Raw genomic sequence first — 21,755 nt, forward strand, 5'->3', positions numbered from 1 at the left:
CATCTTCTTGATGCCCAGAATTTTTTCCAATAATACTGATAAACTAAAAGAATACTAACTGAAAATGGCACAGCACACTGCTAATTGCTGAAAGTTCCGCAAGATGAGATGTGCATTTCATGTTTTCCCAAGTATTTCTGTTTTAGGTTAAAGTGAGGTGATTGGGATGAAACATGATGTTTTTTTCTTGGATGATAGAAGACAATGGGATCAACCATCATGTTAAATTTCTGTAATTTGGAAGTAATAACGCATCCTGTTTTTTCAGAGAGGACAAATGCAAATAACTAAAAATACTGTCCCAAACACAAAACAAATATTCTGTACCCCTATTTGATGGAAGCTTGAATTCTATCAATAAGTTTACCCCTACAAAGTCCCTAAAACGAAGAAAACATAGAACTCTTATAAGTTTGTAGTTCATAGATGTACACTCTTGCAAACAGAACGATCCACAAGATTACTACATTAAGAATTTTAAATTCTAGAGCTAATTGCCTTTCAAAAAAACTTCTGTATCTTGTTTTATGCTCCTGATCGTTTAACCTTGAAAGAAAACTGGGTCAAACATTGTTTACCTGCCAAAATAAATGCCCTACCTCCAATTATGCATCATGGTTACTCAATGATTCATCTTTGAGATGGGCTTGATGATAGTAATCCAGTTCGAAAGGAATATAACAAAACCCTACAAAGCATGCAAAAGCATGTGCAGTTTGCCAAGATATGGAACAACAGATTGGCCTAGAAAAAGCCAAGGCATGATGAAGAATTGAAATCAAGAGGAAAAGAAAGTAGGAATAGATGAATGATAAGACCCTGGGATTTTATCATGGGATTTTATCAGGAAACTAGGATTAGATTAGCAACTTAGAATATAGGGACACTTACGGGTAAAAGCATGGAAATTTTGGATACAATGATCAAAAGAAAAATTAATATAATTTGCCTTCAAGAAACTAAGTGGGTGGGGGAGAAAGCTAGAGAAATTGATAAATCAAGATTTAAACTTTGGTACACTAGAAAAGAAAAACATAAGAATGGAGTAGGCATTATTATAGACAAAAACTTAAAAGATAGCGCTGTGGATGTAACTAGAGTAGGGATAGAATCATAAAAATCAAGATGGTATTAGGACAAGAGATAATAAATATCATTAGTGCTTATGCTCCTCAAGTCGGCTTAGCAGAAAATCTTAAGAGACAATTTTGGCAAGATATGGATAGTATTATACAAGGCATACCGGGGGTTGAGAAAATACTTATAGAAGGAGATCTGAATGGACACGTTGGAATAGATAATAAAAATTATGAGAGGATATACAGAGGATATGGATATAGAGACAAAAATGAGTATGGGAAGATGATCTTAGACTTCGCTGTCATATGATTTTAGTATAATGCATACTTACTTTAGGAAGAGAGAAGAACACTTAATAACCTTTAAAAGTGGACAAAATATAAGTCAAATAGATTTTTTTTTAACAAGGAGGGTAGATCGTTTATCATGCAAGGATTGTAAAGTTATTCTAAGTGAAAGCCTAACCACACAACATAGAGTCTTAGTGTTAGATATATGTATTAAAAAATGGAAGAAAAATGATAAAATAAACCAATGTAGAAGAACTAGATGGTGGAACCTAAGAAGAAAATATTATAAAATTTAAAGATAAAATGATCAAAGATGGGGATTGGATCACAGAGGATGGGATAGATACAAATACTCTTTGGAATAGATTAGCTAGCTCTATTAAAAAGATAGCAAAAGAGATTTTAGGTGAATCCAGGGGAAAATTCTCGAATAGCAAAGAGAGTTGGTAGTGGGATAAAGATGTACAAAAAATCATAAGACAAAGAATTTGGTATAAAACGAGGCAAAAATGTAGAAATAGAGATAACTTTGAAAAATATAAGGAGGCAAGAAAAGTTGCAAAAAAAGCCGTTAGTGAAGCTAAATATAGATCATTTAATAGTTTGTATGATAGATTAGGTACAAAAGAAGAGGAAAGAGATATATTTAAACTTGCTAAAGCTTGAGAAAGGAAGAGTAAGGACTTAGAAAATGTAAAATGTATAAAAAGTGAGGATGATATTGTCTTGGTTAAGGACAAAGACATTAAAGAAAGAGGTAAAATTACTTTAGTAAGTTGTTTAATGAAAACCAAATAGAAGGCTTAAACTTAGAATTGTTAAATGAGGAAAAGACTAAAAATATGAGATTTATTCGCAAAATTAGAGTTAACGAAGTTAAGTTTGCACTAAAAAAGATGAAAAAATGGGAAAGCTATGGGACCAGATAACATCCCAATTGAAATTTGGAAATGCTTATGTGATAACGGAATTATATGATTAACTAATTTATTTAATACAATTGTAAAGACTAAGAAAATACCAGATGAATGAAGGAAAAGCACTTTAATACCTATACACAAAAATAAAGGAGATATTCAAAATTGTAATAACTGTCGTGGAATTAAACTTATGAGTCATACGATAAAACTATGGGAAAGGGTAGTTGAACAAAGATTAAGGTTAGAAACAAAGGTCTCAGAAAATCAAGTTGGTTTTATGCCTGGGAGATCTACCATATAAGCTATTTATTTTTTAAGAAGATTAATGGAAAAGTTTAGGGAAAAGAAGAGGAACTTGCATATGATGTTTATTGACCTTGAGAAAGCATATGATAGGATACCTAGGGACGTCCTATGGTGGGTTTTAGAAAAAAAGGCTGCATGCAATAGGTATACCAATGTCATTAAGGATATGTACGATGGACTAATGACTAGTGTAAGGACTATAGATGGAGAAACTAGAGAATTTCCAATCACCATAGGTATACATTAAGGATCTGCTTTGAGTCCTTATTTTTTTGTTTTAGTGATAGACCAATTGACTAAGAATATTCAAAAGGAGGTTCCATGGTGTATGCTGTTTGCAGATGATATTTTATTAATTGACAAAACTAAGGACGGAATAGAGGCTGAGTTAGAATTATGGAGAGAAGCTTTGGAATTTAGAGACTTTAGGATAAGTAGAAATAAGACAGAATATATGAAATGTAATTTTAGTAATGATAGGAGGAATATTGGAGACAAAGTTAAACTTGATGATGAAGAAATAAATAACACTTATAGATTTCGATACCTTGGATCTATTATACAAGCTGAAGGAGAAATTGAAGATGATGTAATGCATAGAGTTAAATCAGGTTGGGTAAAATGGAGAAGTGTTTCAAGTGTGCTCTGTGATCGTAGCATACCCTTAAAATTGAAAAGGAAGTTTTACAGGACAACTATAAGCATGGTCCTAAATTTCCACGAAATTGTCAAAATTTCCGTCAAAATTTCCGATTTCCGTCACCCTTGAAATCAAAATGGCAGTCAATTTCCGCCTTGTATAATTTCCGTCGAAATCTCAACGAATCATCCGAAATTTATCGAAATCTTGAAATTTTAATGAAACTTGTTGAAATTTTAACTATATGATGAAATTTCGTCAGAATTCAAATGAGAAATTTAGGAGTGAAGTGAAATTTCTATCTTAATTTATTTTATCGAAACAAAAGATTATTACAAGTGCTTTCAAAATTATATGAAAAAATAAACTTACAGTAACATTTTATTTAACCATTCATGTCTAAACTATCATTATTTGTGTACTAAATAATATTTAAATGATTTATGAATTTCATTTGTATTAATTGAATATGTTTAATGCACATTATCTTACAAATATGTTTGACACACATACTATTTTACAAGTTTTCCACCTCCTACAAAACATAGATGTATTTAATTTGTAATATATTAGTCCTAAAACTTATATTATTATGTTTGTTAACCATTTCTAAAGCTTCACAAAGAATTCCATGCTTTATTACAAATTTCCGTCATTTTTTCAAATCGAAATCAAAATTGACATTGAAATCGAAATTTCCGTACTTTTGGAGCTTCGAAATTTGAGACGAAATCAAAATTTAAGACCTTGGCTATAAGACCAGCTATGATATATGGAACGGAATGTTGGGCGATGAAGAAACATAATATCCAAAAAGTAAAAGTTGCCGAGATGAGAATGCTTAGATGGATGATTGGTATAACATTGAAAGATAATTTAAGAAATGAACATATTCGTGATAAGTTAGGTGTAGCTCCTATAGAAAATAAGATAAGGGAAGGGTGACTCAAATGGTATGGACACCTGCAACATAGGTCACATAGTGCACCTGTGAGGAAGAGTGACTCAGTTACCGTGGGTGGGGGGCGGTAAAAGGGGTACGGATAGACCTAAAATAACTTGAAAGGAGATAGTGAGTAAGGATTTAATATCCTTAAATCTATCAAAAGAAATGGTCCATGATCGCATAAATTGGTGGAAAATGATTCAAATAGCCGACCCCACCTAGTGGGACTAAAGCTTGGTTTTGTTGTTGTTGTTGTATAGCTTGCTTGAATGCAAAAAGCCCTACAGGGGTCACATATATATAGGGTAGAGAAATTGACTCCTATTAGGACTGTAAAATATTACCTTGAATCCTAACTGATTTGGAAATCCTAACAAACATTAAATAGAATCCAAATTGATTTAGGACTCATATAAAAAAAAATCTCAATTGATTTGGGAATCCTAACTAACAAAAAATAAATAATCCGAACTTTAAATCAAATACTAATTGATTTGGTAATCATATTGATTAGAAACCCTAATTGATTTGGGAATCCTAACATTCCCGCCTCCTTCAAATCAGCCTTGTCCTCAGCTTTATAGTTGCATGCACAATGGCTAGCATCTCGTTGTCAGTCATGCCAATGTGGGATGGAGAAAAAGCTTTATTGGTAAAAGCAATGGAGTGTCCATCTTGCATTAGAACTACACCAATGTCAACTCCTGATGCATCAGAATCAATGATGAATACCTCATTGTAATATAGCAAGGCAAGAACTAATGTGGTGGTCATTGCGTGCTTAAGCTTGACAAAGGCTTCTTCACCTACCTTACTCATTTGAATGTATCCTTTTTCAGTAGAGCAGTTAACGGGGCACTAATCGTTCCATAATACTTGACAAACTTGCAGTAGTAACCGATCAACCCCAAAAATATTCACAGCATTTTTATTGTTCGTAAAATAGGCCAATTTTTCATCACTTTTATTTTAGAAGGGTCAACTGAAACACCTTCTTGGGGAACAATATGCCCAAGGTATTCCACATGTGGTCAAGAAAAACAGCATTTAGATTTCTTGACAAACATATGATGCTCACAATAAGTGGTGAGTATGCGTTCACTGAGGTGGCAAAACCTGTGGTTCCTCAAATATACTAGAAAATTTTGAAACAAGAGATTCATGCCCTTCATCCTACCCAGATTGATGCTGTAACTCCTTTGATGCTCGAAGTTGTACTAGGCAGCCACGTCGCTCCTTTTTTAGGAGCTTCTCCATACTATGGCTTGAAATTGTAGTGGTAATCCATACTATGGCTTGAAATTGTAGTGGCATTACCACAACGTTTGCCTTTAAGAGTCATCTCTAGCCATTCATAGTGAACTTCATAACTAGTTTAGAGAAATTCCAACCTAAATCACCTAAAGTCCTTAACCATTCAATGCCCAAAACCACTTCATAATTTTCTAGTAGCAGCAAAAAGAAGTCAACATACAACCCATGATTTTGCATAGTAAGTTTAACCTTTAGACACTTGCTTTGACATGTCAAGGTCTGTCCATCTGCAACCCTCACATCAAACTTTTCACATTGCTCCACAGGATAGGATAGTCATTTAGCAATTTTAGTATCCATGAAATTATTAGTGCTACCCGTATCAATTAAGAGAGTAATTGATTGGCATTTTAGGATGCCACTAATTTTCATGGTTTGGGGAATACCATAACCAACTAAAGCATGAATTGAAGTGATAGATTCATCATTATCATCAAATTTCATACCTTCTTGATCAAAATAAGGGGGGTCATACTCAACCTTTTCTGACCCCCCTCTACTAGTTCAATCATTAGGAATTGTCCTTTTTTGCAACGATGCCTATCACAATGCCAACATAGTCCCTTTTTAATTCACTCTTTAAGTTCCTCCTTAGTCGATCATTTGGCAAGGGGATTGTGAGGAGCAGATGGTGTGATAGTGCTTCTGTCAATTTGCTTGCTAATGGTCTTGTTAGAGCGACGCCGTTCTTCTCCCAACTTTTCTTCTTTTAACCGTGCAAAGGGCAGCAGTCATAGTTTGTGGCCGACACACTTTAACCTCATGCCGAATGTCGGGTAGGAGACCTTCAATAAAAATACTAACAAGTTGGCTTTCATTACAATCTTTAGTCATGTTTGATAGCTGCTAAAATCATGTCTGACACTCCAAGACAGTGCTAGTTTGGCATATTTTAGCTAGCTCTCCATCAATATTATCATATCCAACGGGCCCAAATCGAACAAGTACTTTAGAAACAAATTCTGCCCATGAGGGCACTCTATAACAAAGTTCAAACTAGTCATACCATTGAATAGCATCACTATCCAGACTAATAGAAGCAACCTTAACTTTAGATATTTTTGGAGTGCGGTGAAAGAAAAAATATTTTCAACCCTAAAAACCCAACCAATAGCGCCCTCACTGTCCCATCGAGGAAATTCCACCTTCATATGAGGACCATGATCACATTCTCCTTGGTAACCTCCTTCACGCATGTATGGCTGCTCCCTACAATTAGCTGATGTAGTCACATTATCGTCTCTCTCTTTATGGGAAGATGTACTGAGTAGTTTAGAGAGCGATGTTTGGAACTCTTCAGATTGAAACAAATATATTGTTAAGCTCAGTCTTTAGCCTTGCTTCCATCTGGGACTACTGAATTTTTTCAACTCCGATACCAAATGATAAGATCCTAGGGTTTTATCATGGAGAAATTGAGGAAATTTAAAGAATGGAAAATAATAAGAGAATAGGGTTGATCACTTCGAGGGGATTCACCTCCAAATTAGCCAAAGACTATGAATTATTTTATTGCTTCATTGCTTGCTTGAATACAAAAAACCCTATAGGGTTAGATATATATAGGGTAGAGAAATTGACTCCTATTAGGACTGTAAAATATCCCCTCAAATCCCTAATTGATTTGGGAATCCTTAGAAAAAAAAAAAGGCAGCCTGGTGCACAAAGCTCCTGCATATGCGGGGTCCAGGGAAGGGGCAGACAAAAAACATTAAATAATCCTAACATTAAATAGAATCCTAATTGATTTAGGACTCATATTAATTCGAAATATCAATTGATTTGGGAATCCCAACTAACAAACATTAAATAGAATCCTAATTGATTTTAAGAATCCTAACAAAGAGCTAAAGAGCAACCTTCTCAAGCTGTAAGTCTGTAAGGTTTAACCATGGAAAGAGGACCCAATCACCCAATAAAATGAGGCTTTCTTAGTCTCCTCTAATGCTCAAAGTATGGGGAAAAAGGTGGACAAGACCTAATGAAAGAACATAAGAGGAGGATAAGAAATCCTTCAAACCAAAGAAAAACAGGGATAATGAAACAAAAATACCTAGAGTGAAACTAAAATTACAATATGATCCCAAATTAAATCAACAGATGAAACCTTATCTTTGAAAATACATGCATTCTTCTCTAGGAAAAGCCTCCACAAGACATAAAAAACTACACGTTGCCATAAAATTCTCAGATCATTCAAATCCTCTAAAATTTAATCATGATAAAATCCTCAAAAGTGCTAGGATACACCCAATACTCTTCAAATAGACTAAAAATGCATGTTCCACGACAACCAAGCCATGGAACAATGAAGGAATAAATGACCATGTGTCTCATCACTCGCATGAAACACCACACACATCAACTGGCAAAGCCTTATATTTGTCACAGATTGTTGGTATTGACTCTATAAAGAATAGCCATCCACACAAAACTTAACCTTTGAATGAACCTTACCTTTCCACAAACTTCTAGCAAGGGGCAAAAATGTGCAGACTGTGTTAGATGGATATAGAAAGCACTACAGAAGCATCCAAGCTCCAAATCCTAACATCCCCGCTATAGGAATATCCAAAGGAACCCAATGAATAAAGGTCCTCTGCTTCCCTATTATTAATATTTCTACAAAATAGAAATACCACAAAACAATATCATCAACAATAAAAATAAATATGAAATATGAAAATCATGGTATAAAGAGAGATGAAAAAAAGAGAAGGAAAAGCAATAGACTAGACATGCATTAGAGGAACACATAGATGCTACAATTAAGCAACCTGGCTAGTTATTGAATTAATCCATTCCTCATATTCTAGAAATTTACACCTTAATTTCCAAGTTTTTTTCTCCCATTTCTAGAGCAATATTATGTTTTTATACGACATAGTATTTCCAAAATAAAGATTTTTACCCAACTAAAGATATTTCTATAAGATGACAGCCTAGCCAGATGCTGAGGTATTGTACCCAAACTAAGAGGTCACAGGTTAATCATGAAAGCAGCCTATCCAAATATGGAGGTAAGACTGCAAGCAACATGTTCTCAGTTGACCCCAATTTAGGCCTGTTAGTTTGGTGACGAGTTTTAACAACATTTTAACTAAGGTTTTATCTAGGAGAGTCAGAGAGACCCTAGGGGATAATGGATATGCTGATGTCGGTGCTATCTACTCTTATTCAAGGCAAACAAATTCTAGTTTTAGTGGCTAATGCAGTGGTTGAGGATGTGAGGAGGAGTAAGAACAAAGTGATTCTCAAATATGATTTTGAAAAGGCTTATAACATGGTGAAATTGGGGTTTCTTAGAACACATGATGGGTAAGAAGAATTTTGGTTTGGCGTGGAGGAACTAGATAATAAGGTGTCTATTGTGGACATCCTAGGGCATGGTTTAAAGCCTCTCTAGGGTTAAGATAAGGGGATTCTGCATCCTCATTCTTGTCCACTTTGGTGGTTGATGGTTTAAGAAGTTTGATTTCACATGGTCAGGATTTAGGGGTGATTAGAGGCTTATTGATTCTGCGAGAGGAGGCTGAGGTGTCCCATCTTTAGTTTGGACTTTGGACACCATATTTTTTCTCAAGGATAATGTTGAGAAATTGAGAAAGTTCCTTATTTTGTTAAGAATTTTTTTAGAAGATTTCAGGGTTGAAGACCAACATGTCCAAGAGTGGGTTGCCAGGCATTAATTTAGATTTTAGTGATATAGAGAGAGTAAATTAAGACTCGGTATCATCAATGGCATGGAATCAGGGACACTTAATTGGGGTTAATGAAATATTCATAAACTCCTATAAAGGCCAGGATTAAAGGTTCATAAAGCCCCATAACCCCTTAATAATTCTACCTTAATAGGGGAATTAATGAAAGGGAGGCCTAGACGGTTCTAAAAGGAACACTTTGGGAAAAGGTAAGGTATCTAAAAAATTCTCAATCTTATACTGTTGCCATTTCATATCAACTTTCAATTTCCCTAACTTAGGCATTAGAGTGATCCCCCGGAGTACACCCTGGGTTCTCCAAGCCTACTTTTCTTCTTTTCTCACAAGTGGTCAAGGTCATGATCGATTCAATTAATCCAGCCAATTTTTAGCAGCAACAATCTGGTGCTGTTTGTGGGAAATTTCGGAAGGGTTTTTGTTGATCTTGACCATTGCCACGTCTCACAATTCTGATCTTAGTCTTACTTCCAAAGATCATTCACCTCAATTAGTGACATTCCATCACAAGGATAGACTATACCTTTGGATCATTTTTTAGCTTTCTAGAAAAGGGTGGGGGATGTGTTTGAGATGCTCTTACAGTAAAAGAAGGACGCCCCGTAGATAAAACACATAAGGGGGAGGCAATGATGCCTCATGGAGCAGCCTTAAAAATCTCAGATCCAACAAAAAAGATAAAAGATGCAAATAGTGTAGGTGTCAATGAACAACATTCATTGGCATACAAAGAAAATTTCAAGAAAATTGACCAATTTGAAAAGTTGGTAAAAGAGGTTTGCAACCAATCCACTACAAGAGAATATTCAGTTAAACTCTCAGATCCCCCTTTCACCATGGAGGTAATGGAAGTCTCTTCACCTGCTAAATTCAAAATGCCGAATATAGATGGGTACGATGGCACATCAGATCCCATGGACCATCTTGACACCTTCAATATGCTAATGCAATTGCAAGGCGCACCTAATGCAATCATATGTCAGGCATTTGCAGCAACATTGAAAGGAAATTCTAGATCTTCATACCAAAGGTTGAAACCAAGATCAATTGGGTCTTTTGCTAACATGGAGCAAAAGTTTGGGAGATGTTCCATTAGCAGCTGAAAGCGAGACAAGACTTCAGCTCATCTCATAAGCTTGGCTCAAGGTGAGAAGTCATTGAAGAAATTCATGCGCCAGTTCAACAATGCTACTATGGAGACTAGGAATTTGAATCATGGAGTAGCAGTGGCAGCGTTTACACCAGCCCTAGGTCCTAGGGAATTCCTAATGTCACTGAGGAAGAAGCCCCCAACTGATTTGATTAAGTTGATGGCTGAAGGGCAAAAATATATTCAACTGGAGAGACGATGACAACCAGGAGGAGTAGAGGAGAAAGGAGAAGCTAAATAAGGCAAAAAGCATCTTAAGAAGAAATGGGGGCAACTTGGCTTACCCCAAATCAAGAGTATCTTGTCCCCAAGGAAGCCAGCCATGGAAACATGGATACACTTAGAAGATACAAAAAATCATTGACAAGTGTACTCCATATAACTTGATTATAATGTAATAAGATATTATCTTTTTATTAATATTTGAATGCAAGGAGATGTACTTCAAATAAATAAATAAATAAATAAGTCCACAAAGGTTGCAAGATTGTTTCTACAAGCCAAATAGGCCCATCTGCTAGAATGGCCAAAGACAAACGGGCAATGCTCACAAAATGGCCCATTTGACGAGCTCTGCTCATGAAGCCCAATTAATGAGCTCTGCTCATGAGGAAAGAAGACGTGAGCACCACTCATTAAATGGCCCAATTGATGAGATCTACTCATGAGGCTTGTCGCCCATCTGATACACTCTGCTTACGAGGGAAACAAAAAACTAGAAACAAAAACAAAAATCCAGAAACACAAACTAAAAACAAGAAACCAACAGCCTGTTTGGTTCATATTTATAAAACTAAAATAAATTTTAAAACATAATTAAAAATGCTCATTTTGATCTTTAAATCAAATAAAATTATAAAATTATGATTAAAATAACAAAATTACAAAATAATACACATAAAATATTATAATAAAAATAAAAATTAAAAAATTACTATAATTAGTTTGCTTAATTGATATACTTTTAGAATTTGCTTTACAATAAACATTTTATTGGACATGAAAACTAAAAAATGTAAAAATATTTTGTAATTGGCTTTATTATTATTTTTTAAAATTTAATTACATTTTTATTTCAATTATATTTGAATTCATATGATCATTTTATTTCAATTTTAATTTAAAGTATATAAAATGAATGATTTAATCCAAAGGAACTATTTCTTTCATATTTTTCGCAAACAATAGAAAACTGGCAACAGAAACTGAAAACTGACAACATTAACGAACATATTTTTATAGTTTGTTTCTTTATTGTGCAAAAATAGAAATAGAAAATAGAAAACAATGATACCAAACAGGCCCTGAGTTAATTAGCTCAGTATTCTCCATGAACAGCTCATATCAAGCTAGCAATTGAACTAATCGACTCAAGTGAGCCACAAAACGACTTGACCTAGAAGTCAAAAACGGCTTGGATGAGCCAAGAAATGGCTTGGAGTAGAAGCTGAAAACAGCTTCGATGACCCAAGAAATGGCTTGCTGTAGAAGCCGAAAACACCTCGCATGAGCCAAGAAATGGCTCAGCATAGAAGCCAAAAATGGCTCAATGTAGAAGCTAAAAATGGCTCAGACAAGCCAAGAAATGGCTTTACATAAAAACCTAAAACAACTTGGCGTAGAAGCCAAAAATGACTTAGATGAGCCAAAAAGAGGCTCAGCAAAGCCAAAAATGTCTCCTTAGTCCTTATAAAATCCGAAAAGGATCAGATGGAAGCCCGATCAGCTCGATAGATGAGCTGAATATGGCTTGGATCAAATTGTCAAGCTGACATTGGCTTGGAGAAAAACTTAAACGGCTTGTAATAAGCTCTCTCAATTTGGGTAATTCAAGGTGGCACAGTTTGAAAAAAAAAAAAAATCTGCTCAGATATTCTAGAGAAAAGGGCGGTCTGGTTGCCTAGGAGACAGTGGGGCCTACTCAACAGTAACCTCATGCTCTGCTTGGCCAAGGAGGTCAGCTCAGTATGAGGGAGTTCTCCATGGCTGCTTGGTTATTTAAAAAAAAATTGATCAGATCAGCATTAAATTCTGCCGGGTCCCATGAATAGTTAGATTTGGTGTTGCATACACAGTGAGGTTCACAAGTCCCAAGACTCCAAATTCTTAACTTGCTGCAGTTTTATATATGTATAAATGGGGGCATAATTATGGTTGACCATGAACTTTGGTTGGCTTATTCTTTTCAGATCATGCTATATCTTAGTGACAATGAAAACAGTGCTTCACCAACAATGATAAACAAGCCCACAACATACAGCCCACATACATCACCCATGCATTAGATACATCCCAACTGAAAAGGTCAGATTGAAAAAAAAAAAAAAAAAGAGAAAAAAGCAAGGGGGAAAAGATCTTGCTCTGCTAGGCAACAAGGTAATAAATCCTACTTTGCTCGGCCACTTGGGTGGAAAAAATCAGCTCGGATTTCTTAAAAAAGGATATACACACACACACACAAGGTTGCATCTTAGATGGCTCGACAGCTTGTCAGCTTGTTGGCTTGGGTTAGCAGTGCGACGACTCGTTAGCTCACATCAGCGGCTTGTAGCTCGGTCAATGTGGCTCGGCTCAGTCAAAACAACTCGACTCAGTTAGTGTAGTTTAATTTACTGGATGCTCCTAAGATTGAAATTCATTTCAAAGCTCAGGAGTGGCATGCAAGTGAAGAGGCATAAATAACCAGCCCAAATTCAGGAAACTACGACACAATGACAACAGGAATAATTAAGACTCGAGATCATCAATGGCATGGAGTCGGCAGCCGGGGACACTTAAATGGGGTTCACGAAATATTCTTAACATTCAATGAAAGCCAGGATTAAAGGCTCATAAAGTCCCATAACTCCTTAATAATTCAACCTTAATAGGGGGAATGAGAGGGAGGCCTACAGTTTATAAACAGGGCACTCTAGGAAAAAGTAAGGTATCTAAAAAATTCTTAATCTTATACTGTTGCCATTTCATATCAATTCTTACATTTCCCTTAGGCATTAAAGTGATCACCTAGAGTACACCTTGGGTCCTCCAAGCCTCTTTTTCCTCTTTTCTCGCAGGTGGTCAAGGTCATGATCGAGCCAATTAATCCAGCCAATTTTTAGTGGTAACAATAAATTTCAAAAATTTAACACTTAAAAATAGTAAGCTAACCAAACTAATCAAGGGTAATATAGTGTCTAAATATTAACCATCATATTAAATACTATAATGAAGGTGAGCCTTGGCACAATGGTAGAGTTGTCGCCATGTGACTGATCATGGGTTTGAGGTGTGGAAACAACCTCTTGAAAAAATGCACAGTAAGGTTGCATACTCTAAACACTTCAAGGTCTGCCCCTTCCCTAGACCCTGCATATGCAGGAGCTTTGTGCACCTTATATATACTAGTAGTACAATCCATGACTATCACCTTAGTTTTGTCCTTATTTCCATAGTAGTATTAGCACTCACAAGTGTCAAACATATTGGTTATCCAACAAACTCCAATAACACAAGTCATCAAATGGATCACTTTGTACCAATTTAAACTTGAGCTTTGGTTCCCCAGGAGTACATATTATTTTGGTACCCAAAACATCAATCAGTTCTAGGGGATCAGCAACAAACTTTATGAGACAAGCGTGTAAAATCACAAGATTAGAACTACAATCATACCTCCATGGATAATCATTTTCACAAAAACGAGAAATTCCATTCATGGCTGAAAATGGATCAATGTGAACCCACTGTTCCTTTGAATTGTTGATGGGATGACCTGTTGAAAATTGAAATAACCACGACTGAATTTTTTCCTGCAGACATTATGAAAAGCAAAAAGAAAGAGAAGCAACAACTAAAAACCAAACGCAAGGACTAGAAATTCAAGTGTGTTTAGGTCTGTGCATGATAGAAGACAAATATGTTCACACATTCAACAAAGAGGCTAAAAATATTTTTCTATCAGCAATAGTTGACATACGACTGTTCTGATCAAATGATTAAGTCATCTAAATAGATTTATTCATTCAAAACTGATTAAGATTGGGATACAGTTGCACGTGATATATATCTTCCTGATTATACAAGGTAAACGATTATGTTTACAATGTCAGCAGAAAAATACATGCAAACAAATATTTTGCTATCAATGATTGCTCAGATGACTGGTGATATTATTAAGGATGACTTGCTTAAAGTTTTTGCTGAATGTTATGGGAATGAGATTCTGAGCAAAAGCATTAACATGCAGACACCTGTGACCAACCACAAGAGTTGCTAGATGCTTTGGGGCTGACATTAACTTGTCCTGTTGACCAGGAGGTGTGTGCTGCAGTGATTACTATGACATATGCTAGAAAGGGGAAGTGAGTTGAAGAGCTATAATAACTTGCGAGTTAACACCCTTAGTAGTGGGTAGGGGAGTTATCAGTGGTTTGCATGTGGGGAGGGAGGAAGTTGAGATCCCTCATCTCCAGTTTGCTGACAACAGCCTGCTCCTCGAAGAGAATTCTGCTAAATTCTGCAAATCATTTTGTTGCAAAAAATTTTTGAGCAAATCCTGGGCCTTAAGATAAACATGTCTAACAGTCGAATAGTAGGCATCACCGCATCAATATGGGAGAGAGAGTTCTTCAGAATTTCATTTTTCTAGCAGGTTGTGAATCCCTTGAGTGGCACCCATCCTATATCAATCTCCCTCAGGGAGGGAAGTGGGAACCTAAACTCTGAAGTCTTCTAGGATCCTATGGTAGATAAGGTGGCTAGGAGATTTGGGGGTTGGAGGAGGGCTTATTTCTCTCTTGGGGACCAAGCCACTTTAATTAATGCCTCACTCTCTAACATTCCCATTTATTATCTCTCCCTATTTATAATCCCCTTGAAAGTAGTCAAAATCAAATTGCTAGAGAGGCTGATGCGTGATTTCCTTTGGTCGGGTTTTGGGGAGGGTAGGAGAGACCATCTAGCTAGCCGGGATGTGGTCAACTGACCAAAGTTTGAGGGGGGCCCCGGGGGGGGGGGGGGGTGTTCCCTCTAGAATTTGACTCCCTATGGCATAAGGTGATTAAGAACCTCTAGAATTTGACTCCCTATGGCATAAGGTGATTAAGAACAAGTATGAGATCAAACTGAATGGGTGGGAGATGAGAGGGAGTGGCATTATCTGTCACGTGTGTCCCTGGAAATTCGTGTCCTAAGTATCTTGCTTGTTCTTTCCTCTTATGTGACAAAAAGTTTGCTTTTGGGAGGGCGTGTTGGTGGAGTCTTTGTTGGAGTTGAAATTCCTCGTTGAATAATTTTCGTTGCTTCATAATGTTCCCATCAGCTCTTTCATTTCTTCTGAGGACAGTCCTTGAGATTTCCATTTCTTTAGGAATCTCAATGAAATAGAGGTTGAAGAGATTAGTATCCTTCTTTCTTTATTGGATCATCACATTCCTATCATTCACGAGGGTGAAATACTGTAGGAGGGTGATTCCTCGGGCACATTCACTTCTAAATCCTTTCAATCTCACCTTTTAAAACTTCTCTCCGCCAACCTTTTTCCTTTGAACCACATTCTTTGGAGGGCTAAGGTCCCTGGGAAGATTCAGGCTTTTGGTTGGACTGTGATTCTGGAAAAGATTACACACAGGATTTGCTTCAAAGGAGAAGGTCCAATAAAGCTCTCAGTCCTTATATGTGCTTCATTTGTAATGCAAGCAACTAAACAAATGCCCATTTTTTGTGCATTGCAGACTAGCATTGGAGCTTTGGAGTACCCTTTTTTCCTTTGTGGGGGAAGAGTGGATGGCCCCAAGAAAGTTGGGAGACTTGTTATTGGCCAACTTCTGGGGTTTTGGAAAGAACAGAAATGGAGAGCTCTTTCGTTTGCGGCTGTCTTTGCAGCCCTTTGGACCAGGTGGATTGAATGCTAATTGCTAAGAGTTTTAACGATTACTCTACCTGTCCATGGTTACGTTGAGATAGAGTGACTTTCCTCACATCCCTTTGGATGCACTCTCTATGAATTTTCGGGGACTATTGCTGTCCAATCTCATGAGAGATTGGAGGGCAGCACTCTTGTAACTGATACTTGTTTTGTTTTTCTTGGTTCCTTTAGTAGTTTATAGTTCTTTTTTTGTATCTTTGTTAACCAGGGAGGACTCCTTGTCCTCTATTATGTACTTTGTTTACTGCTTTAGTAAATTTATCTTTCATCCAAAAAAGCATAGGTTCTTGAAAGAGGAAAAAGAGGGAGAGAGCTTGTGTTGTATACAAGTAATGGCTGTTCTATGGAGGGGCCAAAAAGGAGAACCAGGCATTCCTCTAGAAAGCTCAAGCACAACAGGTGGCAGAAAAGGAAGTTCTCATCCAATAAAAAAATTGTCATTTTGGTCAGGAAATATGGCAACTTCTAAAAATCATTCACGTAATAATGCCCAAAAACGAGAAGAAATCCCAACAGCAGAAGTAGAAAATGCCATTATCTTCAGAACAGAAAGTAGTGTCATAATGGGGCATGAATTAGACTTTCGATTTATCTAGCATGTTTTTAAGCAGATTTAAAGTATTGCTAGATAGGGGCAGGCAAGGAAAATTAATAAATCATCTGAATGGTGAACTAAACCAAACCGGGAAACCACATAACCATTTGTTTAAGTTCTCGATTATGGTGCAATTTTCACAAATATTTTGGTTATCGATTCAGCTTTGGTTCAATAATCTCAATAAACATGGTTAACTTACACGAACGAACATATTATAATATTTATAAATATGTATTATATAAATACACATTAGCAAATTGTATTTTTTTTAAATACATTTTTATTTTTTCAGCATTAAAACATTTTTTAAAAATAATTTCTTTGAATCAATGAATCATTGGATATTAGCTCAAATTATTGATTAAAATCCCTTCAAATTCTGCCTCTCAAAGTTTACTTTGTAAAATCCTAAGTGGCACATAAGAAGAGATTTAAGGTGCATTTTGTAAATTTTTCCTCTTTGGTGGATTTCTGCACTGCTACTTTTAGAGGTTTTGGAATGGGGGAGGGGGAGGAAAGTCTTGTGGCACCGCACAGTGCTTACCACCATTTAGTGTATTTGGTTGGAGAGAAATGACACTGCCAGAATATTTAAAGGTGTTTCCAGTTGCTACTTCTTGTGACTTTATTTGGAGCAGAGAGGTTTTTCTTATGTTGCTATGTTGTTCTGTGAAAGGCTTGTTATGTATAATTCTCTAGAGGATTAGAAAGGTGGTTGGATTACCTTGGTTCATAAGAGTTATTTGTGTTTATGTTCTTTATGTTCACTATTTTTTTTCTTCTTGTTGGAGGATACCTTGCTCTCTTTGTGATCTTTTACTTATTTTTTGTTGTATTTCTTTGCTTCTCCATCTTTAATATAATTCCTTGTTTATCCAAAAGGGGGCAATTTAAAAAAGTCACCCAAACAAAAGATTAAAAAAATTTCTAATTACTAAACTTTGAAATGCCATTATTTAGAAAATAAAATCTTATCATTTAAATGATTATTTGTCCAAGCTAGCACCTAGCAATCCAATGATCCATATCAATAGGCCATCACTGCCACTGCAGTATTTACATTAAAGTTGAAATAAAAAGTCCATCCAAAGTTCCAAGACAGCAAACTATTGGCAGATACTCGTTAAACTACAAAGCAAGGGCCAAACATGTGTGTAGAAAACTATGCATCATAAGCAAATACCAGAGTAATGAACTACCAACTTTTAATACAAGAATTTTAAGAAGATATAAAAATGTGCAACCTTTGGTTCAGTATCAAATACAAAGGCCTAACCAAATGGACAAACTTCAACATTTCATCAATTATTTGCAGAGCAGAGAAAACAAAAAAGAATTGCTCCAAGACAATAAGTTCGCTTGACAATCAATCCTAGTAACATGGTAAAATAGAAACTCAAACAAGATAATATGGCATAATAACACATTTTCAGAAGTTCATTGCAAGACATACACATAACTGAACCAAGCTAATGTAATTTCCACATTCTGACAATGAAATATAGTTCCACGAGGACCATAAACAGCAAATCATTAACTACTGGCACCTCCTTTCTCCAAAAATTTAACATTTTTAGCATTTAATGCATGGCTATGTTAATACATGTGAGTTGTGTGGGTGCGCGCGCGCGCGCGAGAGAGAGAGAGAGAGAGAGAGAGAGAGAGAGAGAGAGAGCTCACCAATCTGATGCAATTCTTTCAAAGCATAGCCACTGGGGTAGTTGTGATAAGAAGCCATGAAAAATAAGATAGTGCACCCTAGACTACAAAGCAGAAAGTGAGTCCAGGTGAAGAAAGTAACTAATTACTTCTAATCAGAACAAGAGGACTGTTTATCCAACCTGATCAATAGTGATCCTAGCATGACAATATTAAGCAAATTCCAGAATACTTTTCTCCTATTGTTGTAGCTGTAACAAGTTCACATAAGAAATCATGAATTCTGCCATGGGTTCCACCACCAGAGAACGGAATCAAAGGATAAACAAAAAGCTACTAAATATATTGCTGGTCAATAAAAAATCATACTCTTGAGACAGGGGAACCTAAAATGTTGCATTTAAGATGCAAATCTTGGTATACATAAAAAACATTTGAAACCATTGCCTATGGGAGCCAACAGCTCTGTTGCATGGAACTTTAAGATGAGACCCATTATCCCATTTAAAACACAATGACTTTAACAAAGAAGGATTTTTGCAGGATTCCTGTACTTCTACAAACTGCTGCAAATTACACAAGAAAATTTGGGAAATATTATAACAGAAAGGGAAAACCAGTTTCTACAGAAAATAAAGAAAATATTTTAATTCCTTTTTTTTTTTTTTTTTTGCTAAGCAGAAAATTTTTATTCTTTAATTTCAAGGATATTTTTATAATTTTGTATCATGAACCCGTATTAGTGAGCAAAGTCTGTAGCCCTTGTTCTAAGACCTTTTTCCAATTCATACCTGTTTCACTACCTTTGGCCAATTTATTTATAAACCTAAAATCTCCAATTACATTGCAGCTATAAGGATCCCACCTCACAAACCTAACCAAGATTTAGTGAAATTAATTTTTCTATAGGAAATCTGAATCGATGGGAATAAAGTAAGCATCCAAAAGAAAAAAGAAAAGAGAAATGTTGGGGTCAATTTGTGGCAGCTAGAAAAGTCGAGAAGCATAGAAGTAGAACTAGAAATCTTTTGCAGGAAGTTGGACATTGCATGGGCAAAAGATGACATCATTCAGCCATACATGACTACAAAAACAGAGATAAATGGACTAATCTCACATATTTGAAAACCACAAGAGCTTCCAAGGTATTTTTCAAACAACACTAATCTACCTAGAGATATGCTAATATAATCATGCATGTCCCCTTATTAGTAGATCTTTGAACAATGTGACAGAAACTGAAGATTATACTAATAGCTCATCTGAAATAATAATTCCAGATTTGACTTCTACATCAATAAAGTAACACCTTAGCCTTTTTTCCTTCATGCGAGTTGTTGCAAATCGTTTATTGGCATTTAAGAGATAGAAAAGTGGTGTCTTACAGTAAAAAGTTAAAACCATACAGAACTTAACGTTCCTTTCGAAATGTACGGTCTTCCAATTGTTTTGAAAGTCAAAAAAGATAAGCATCATTGTCTCTGGGATGAGGGGGAGGGTTGACAATACCAATTAAGTTGGAGGCACTGGCTGCAGTGCAAAATCCAGGATGGATTGTCAGTACCTTGCAATGAACCAAGGCAGCAATGCAGCACTACTAGAAGTCTAGAAAAGGAAAGACCAAAAGGAATACAGGTTAATGAAAAAATAGGACATGATAATTTATGATGTAAAAGAAGAAGAAACGATGCAAGATAGAACATAATGGGAGAGAAGAATTCTTGTGGTCAACACTAACAAGTTGGCTATAGAGTTTAGACCATGTTGGGTCCAGTTGGGTGATGAATACCTGTTCTATATTCCCCAGTAAGTATATCAAGCCCATAAATTTTTGAGACTGCACAAAAAGATCCAGTGACCGTGCGAAGCAATTCTGTAATATTTCAGGAAAATTTTTGTGATTGTAGCTATTTTTGGTGGGGCTTTAGAAGATAAATGGTTTTTAGATGGGGTTATGCACAAAATAGGAGTTGGCTTCTCTTGGAAGCTTTAGGCCTTGTATGAATTAGAGTCCTCAGCCACTTCTCTAGGAGGTTTTTTAGGCATTTTATCTTTGAAAAGATCTCTCTCCAGAGCTCAGTTCCAGACCAACTAGGTTTGTGAAGATTTGGAGGCTAGGCTTTTGAGAATTTGACCCCATGGTAATCACTCCATCGCAGCTAAAGGCATGAGAGGCCAGTAGACATCCGCTGTTACTGTTCTGAAACAGTGCAAAAACAGGTACTGATGAGGATTCAGTTTCTGTTGTGCCTAGAAATTGTCTCATTGCTGAACTGAAATTTACAGCAGCCAAGAAGGTTGCTAAAACACTATCCTGAAATCTCAGTCTTTATTTCTGAATTTCTTGTTCTATTTCCACACAGATTTTCATCATTGTGTCACATTAAGCCCTTGAAATTCATAATCATGTTTAAGTGGACAAAACATATCAAAACCCCATTTAAATATGAGGTCATACATGTGAATCAAAACTGTCTGCATCTGCATCTGTTTGTGTGCTTGTGCGGTTGTTACAACTGTATACAAACCCATTAATTTGTATCTCCATGTCAGAAGCATCAAATTCCAATGCCCATGAAACACCAGCGGCAGTTCAACATTTTTAAAGTGGTGAATTATGCACTTGTCACATTAGAACCAATGAAAGTTCAAGATAATATGCATGCAATTTAATTCAATAGAGAACACATATATACCAATCATTTTCCATAAAGAAAACTTGAAACCCAGTATCTTAACTCCAGGTGCATGCATGACACCCTTCAGATATTGAACACACTTTTTTGTTTTTTCAATAATAGAGTGGCTACGTCATAAATGGACTGGCTACCTCTGGGAAGCTACTGCCTATCGCCCCCTGCCCAACCATAGAAAACAAGGCCGATGACAATTGACCACTCAAATAAAGGTTTAATCCTGTGAAGAATCAAGCCCAAGTTGTCCAAGTTTCATGATATTGAAGACACAAGTTTGAAATATACAGGAACCTTAGTCTCGCTACAATCATGAACATAGCGCAACCTAACTAATTCAAGTGCAAGTAAGCAACTATCGATCTTATTTAATTACATTCAGAAGGTTACATATTAACCTTATATCAGCAAAACTCACCGCAATGGCTAAGAAGTCAAACAAATAAACAACAACAACAACAACAACGACAACGACAACAACAAACCAAGCCTTAAGTCCCACTAAGTAGGGTCAGCTACATGAATCTTTTTC

The 21,755-nt window shown here is 36.1% G+C and overlaps 2 protein-coding genes across 6 annotated transcripts in view; one reads left to right on the plus strand and one right to left on the minus strand.

Moving 5' to 3' along the window:
• LOC131165728 (ricin-like) overlaps nucleotides 1-21,755 on the plus strand; it is a 630,504-nt gene that overhangs the window by 492,328 nt on the left and 116,421 nt on the right. The gene's annotated exons all lie outside the window — the stretch shown is intronic.
• Nucleotides 1-21,755, minus strand: part of LOC131165720 (dol-P-Man:Man(7)GlcNAc(2)-PP-Dol alpha-1,6-mannosyltransferase) — a 64,248-nt gene that overhangs the window by 9,943 nt on the left and 32,550 nt on the right. For 4 of the 5 annotated variants that reach the window (XM_058123735.1, XM_058123737.1, XM_058123736.1 and 1 more), the window contains exons 15-17: nucleotides 18,713-18,781; nucleotides 18,552-18,634; nucleotides 14,020-14,119 (exon numbers count right to left, since the gene is read on the minus strand). In XM_058123735.1, the coding sequence (XP_057979718.1) occupies nucleotides 14,020-14,119; nucleotides 18,552-18,634; nucleotides 18,713-18,781 (252 nt within the window). The remainder of the gene's footprint in view (nucleotides 1-14,019; nucleotides 14,120-18,551; nucleotides 18,635-18,712; nucleotides 18,782-21,755) is intronic. The other variant, XR_009139635.1, reaches the window with a different exon arrangement.

The sequence above is a fragment of the Malania oleifera genome, chromosome 10 (assembly GCF_029873635.1).
Source record: "Malania oleifera isolate guangnan ecotype guangnan chromosome 10, ASM2987363v1, whole genome shotgun sequence".
Classification (NCBI taxonomy): Eukaryota; Viridiplantae; Streptophyta; class Magnoliopsida; order Santalales; family Ximeniaceae; genus Malania; species Malania oleifera.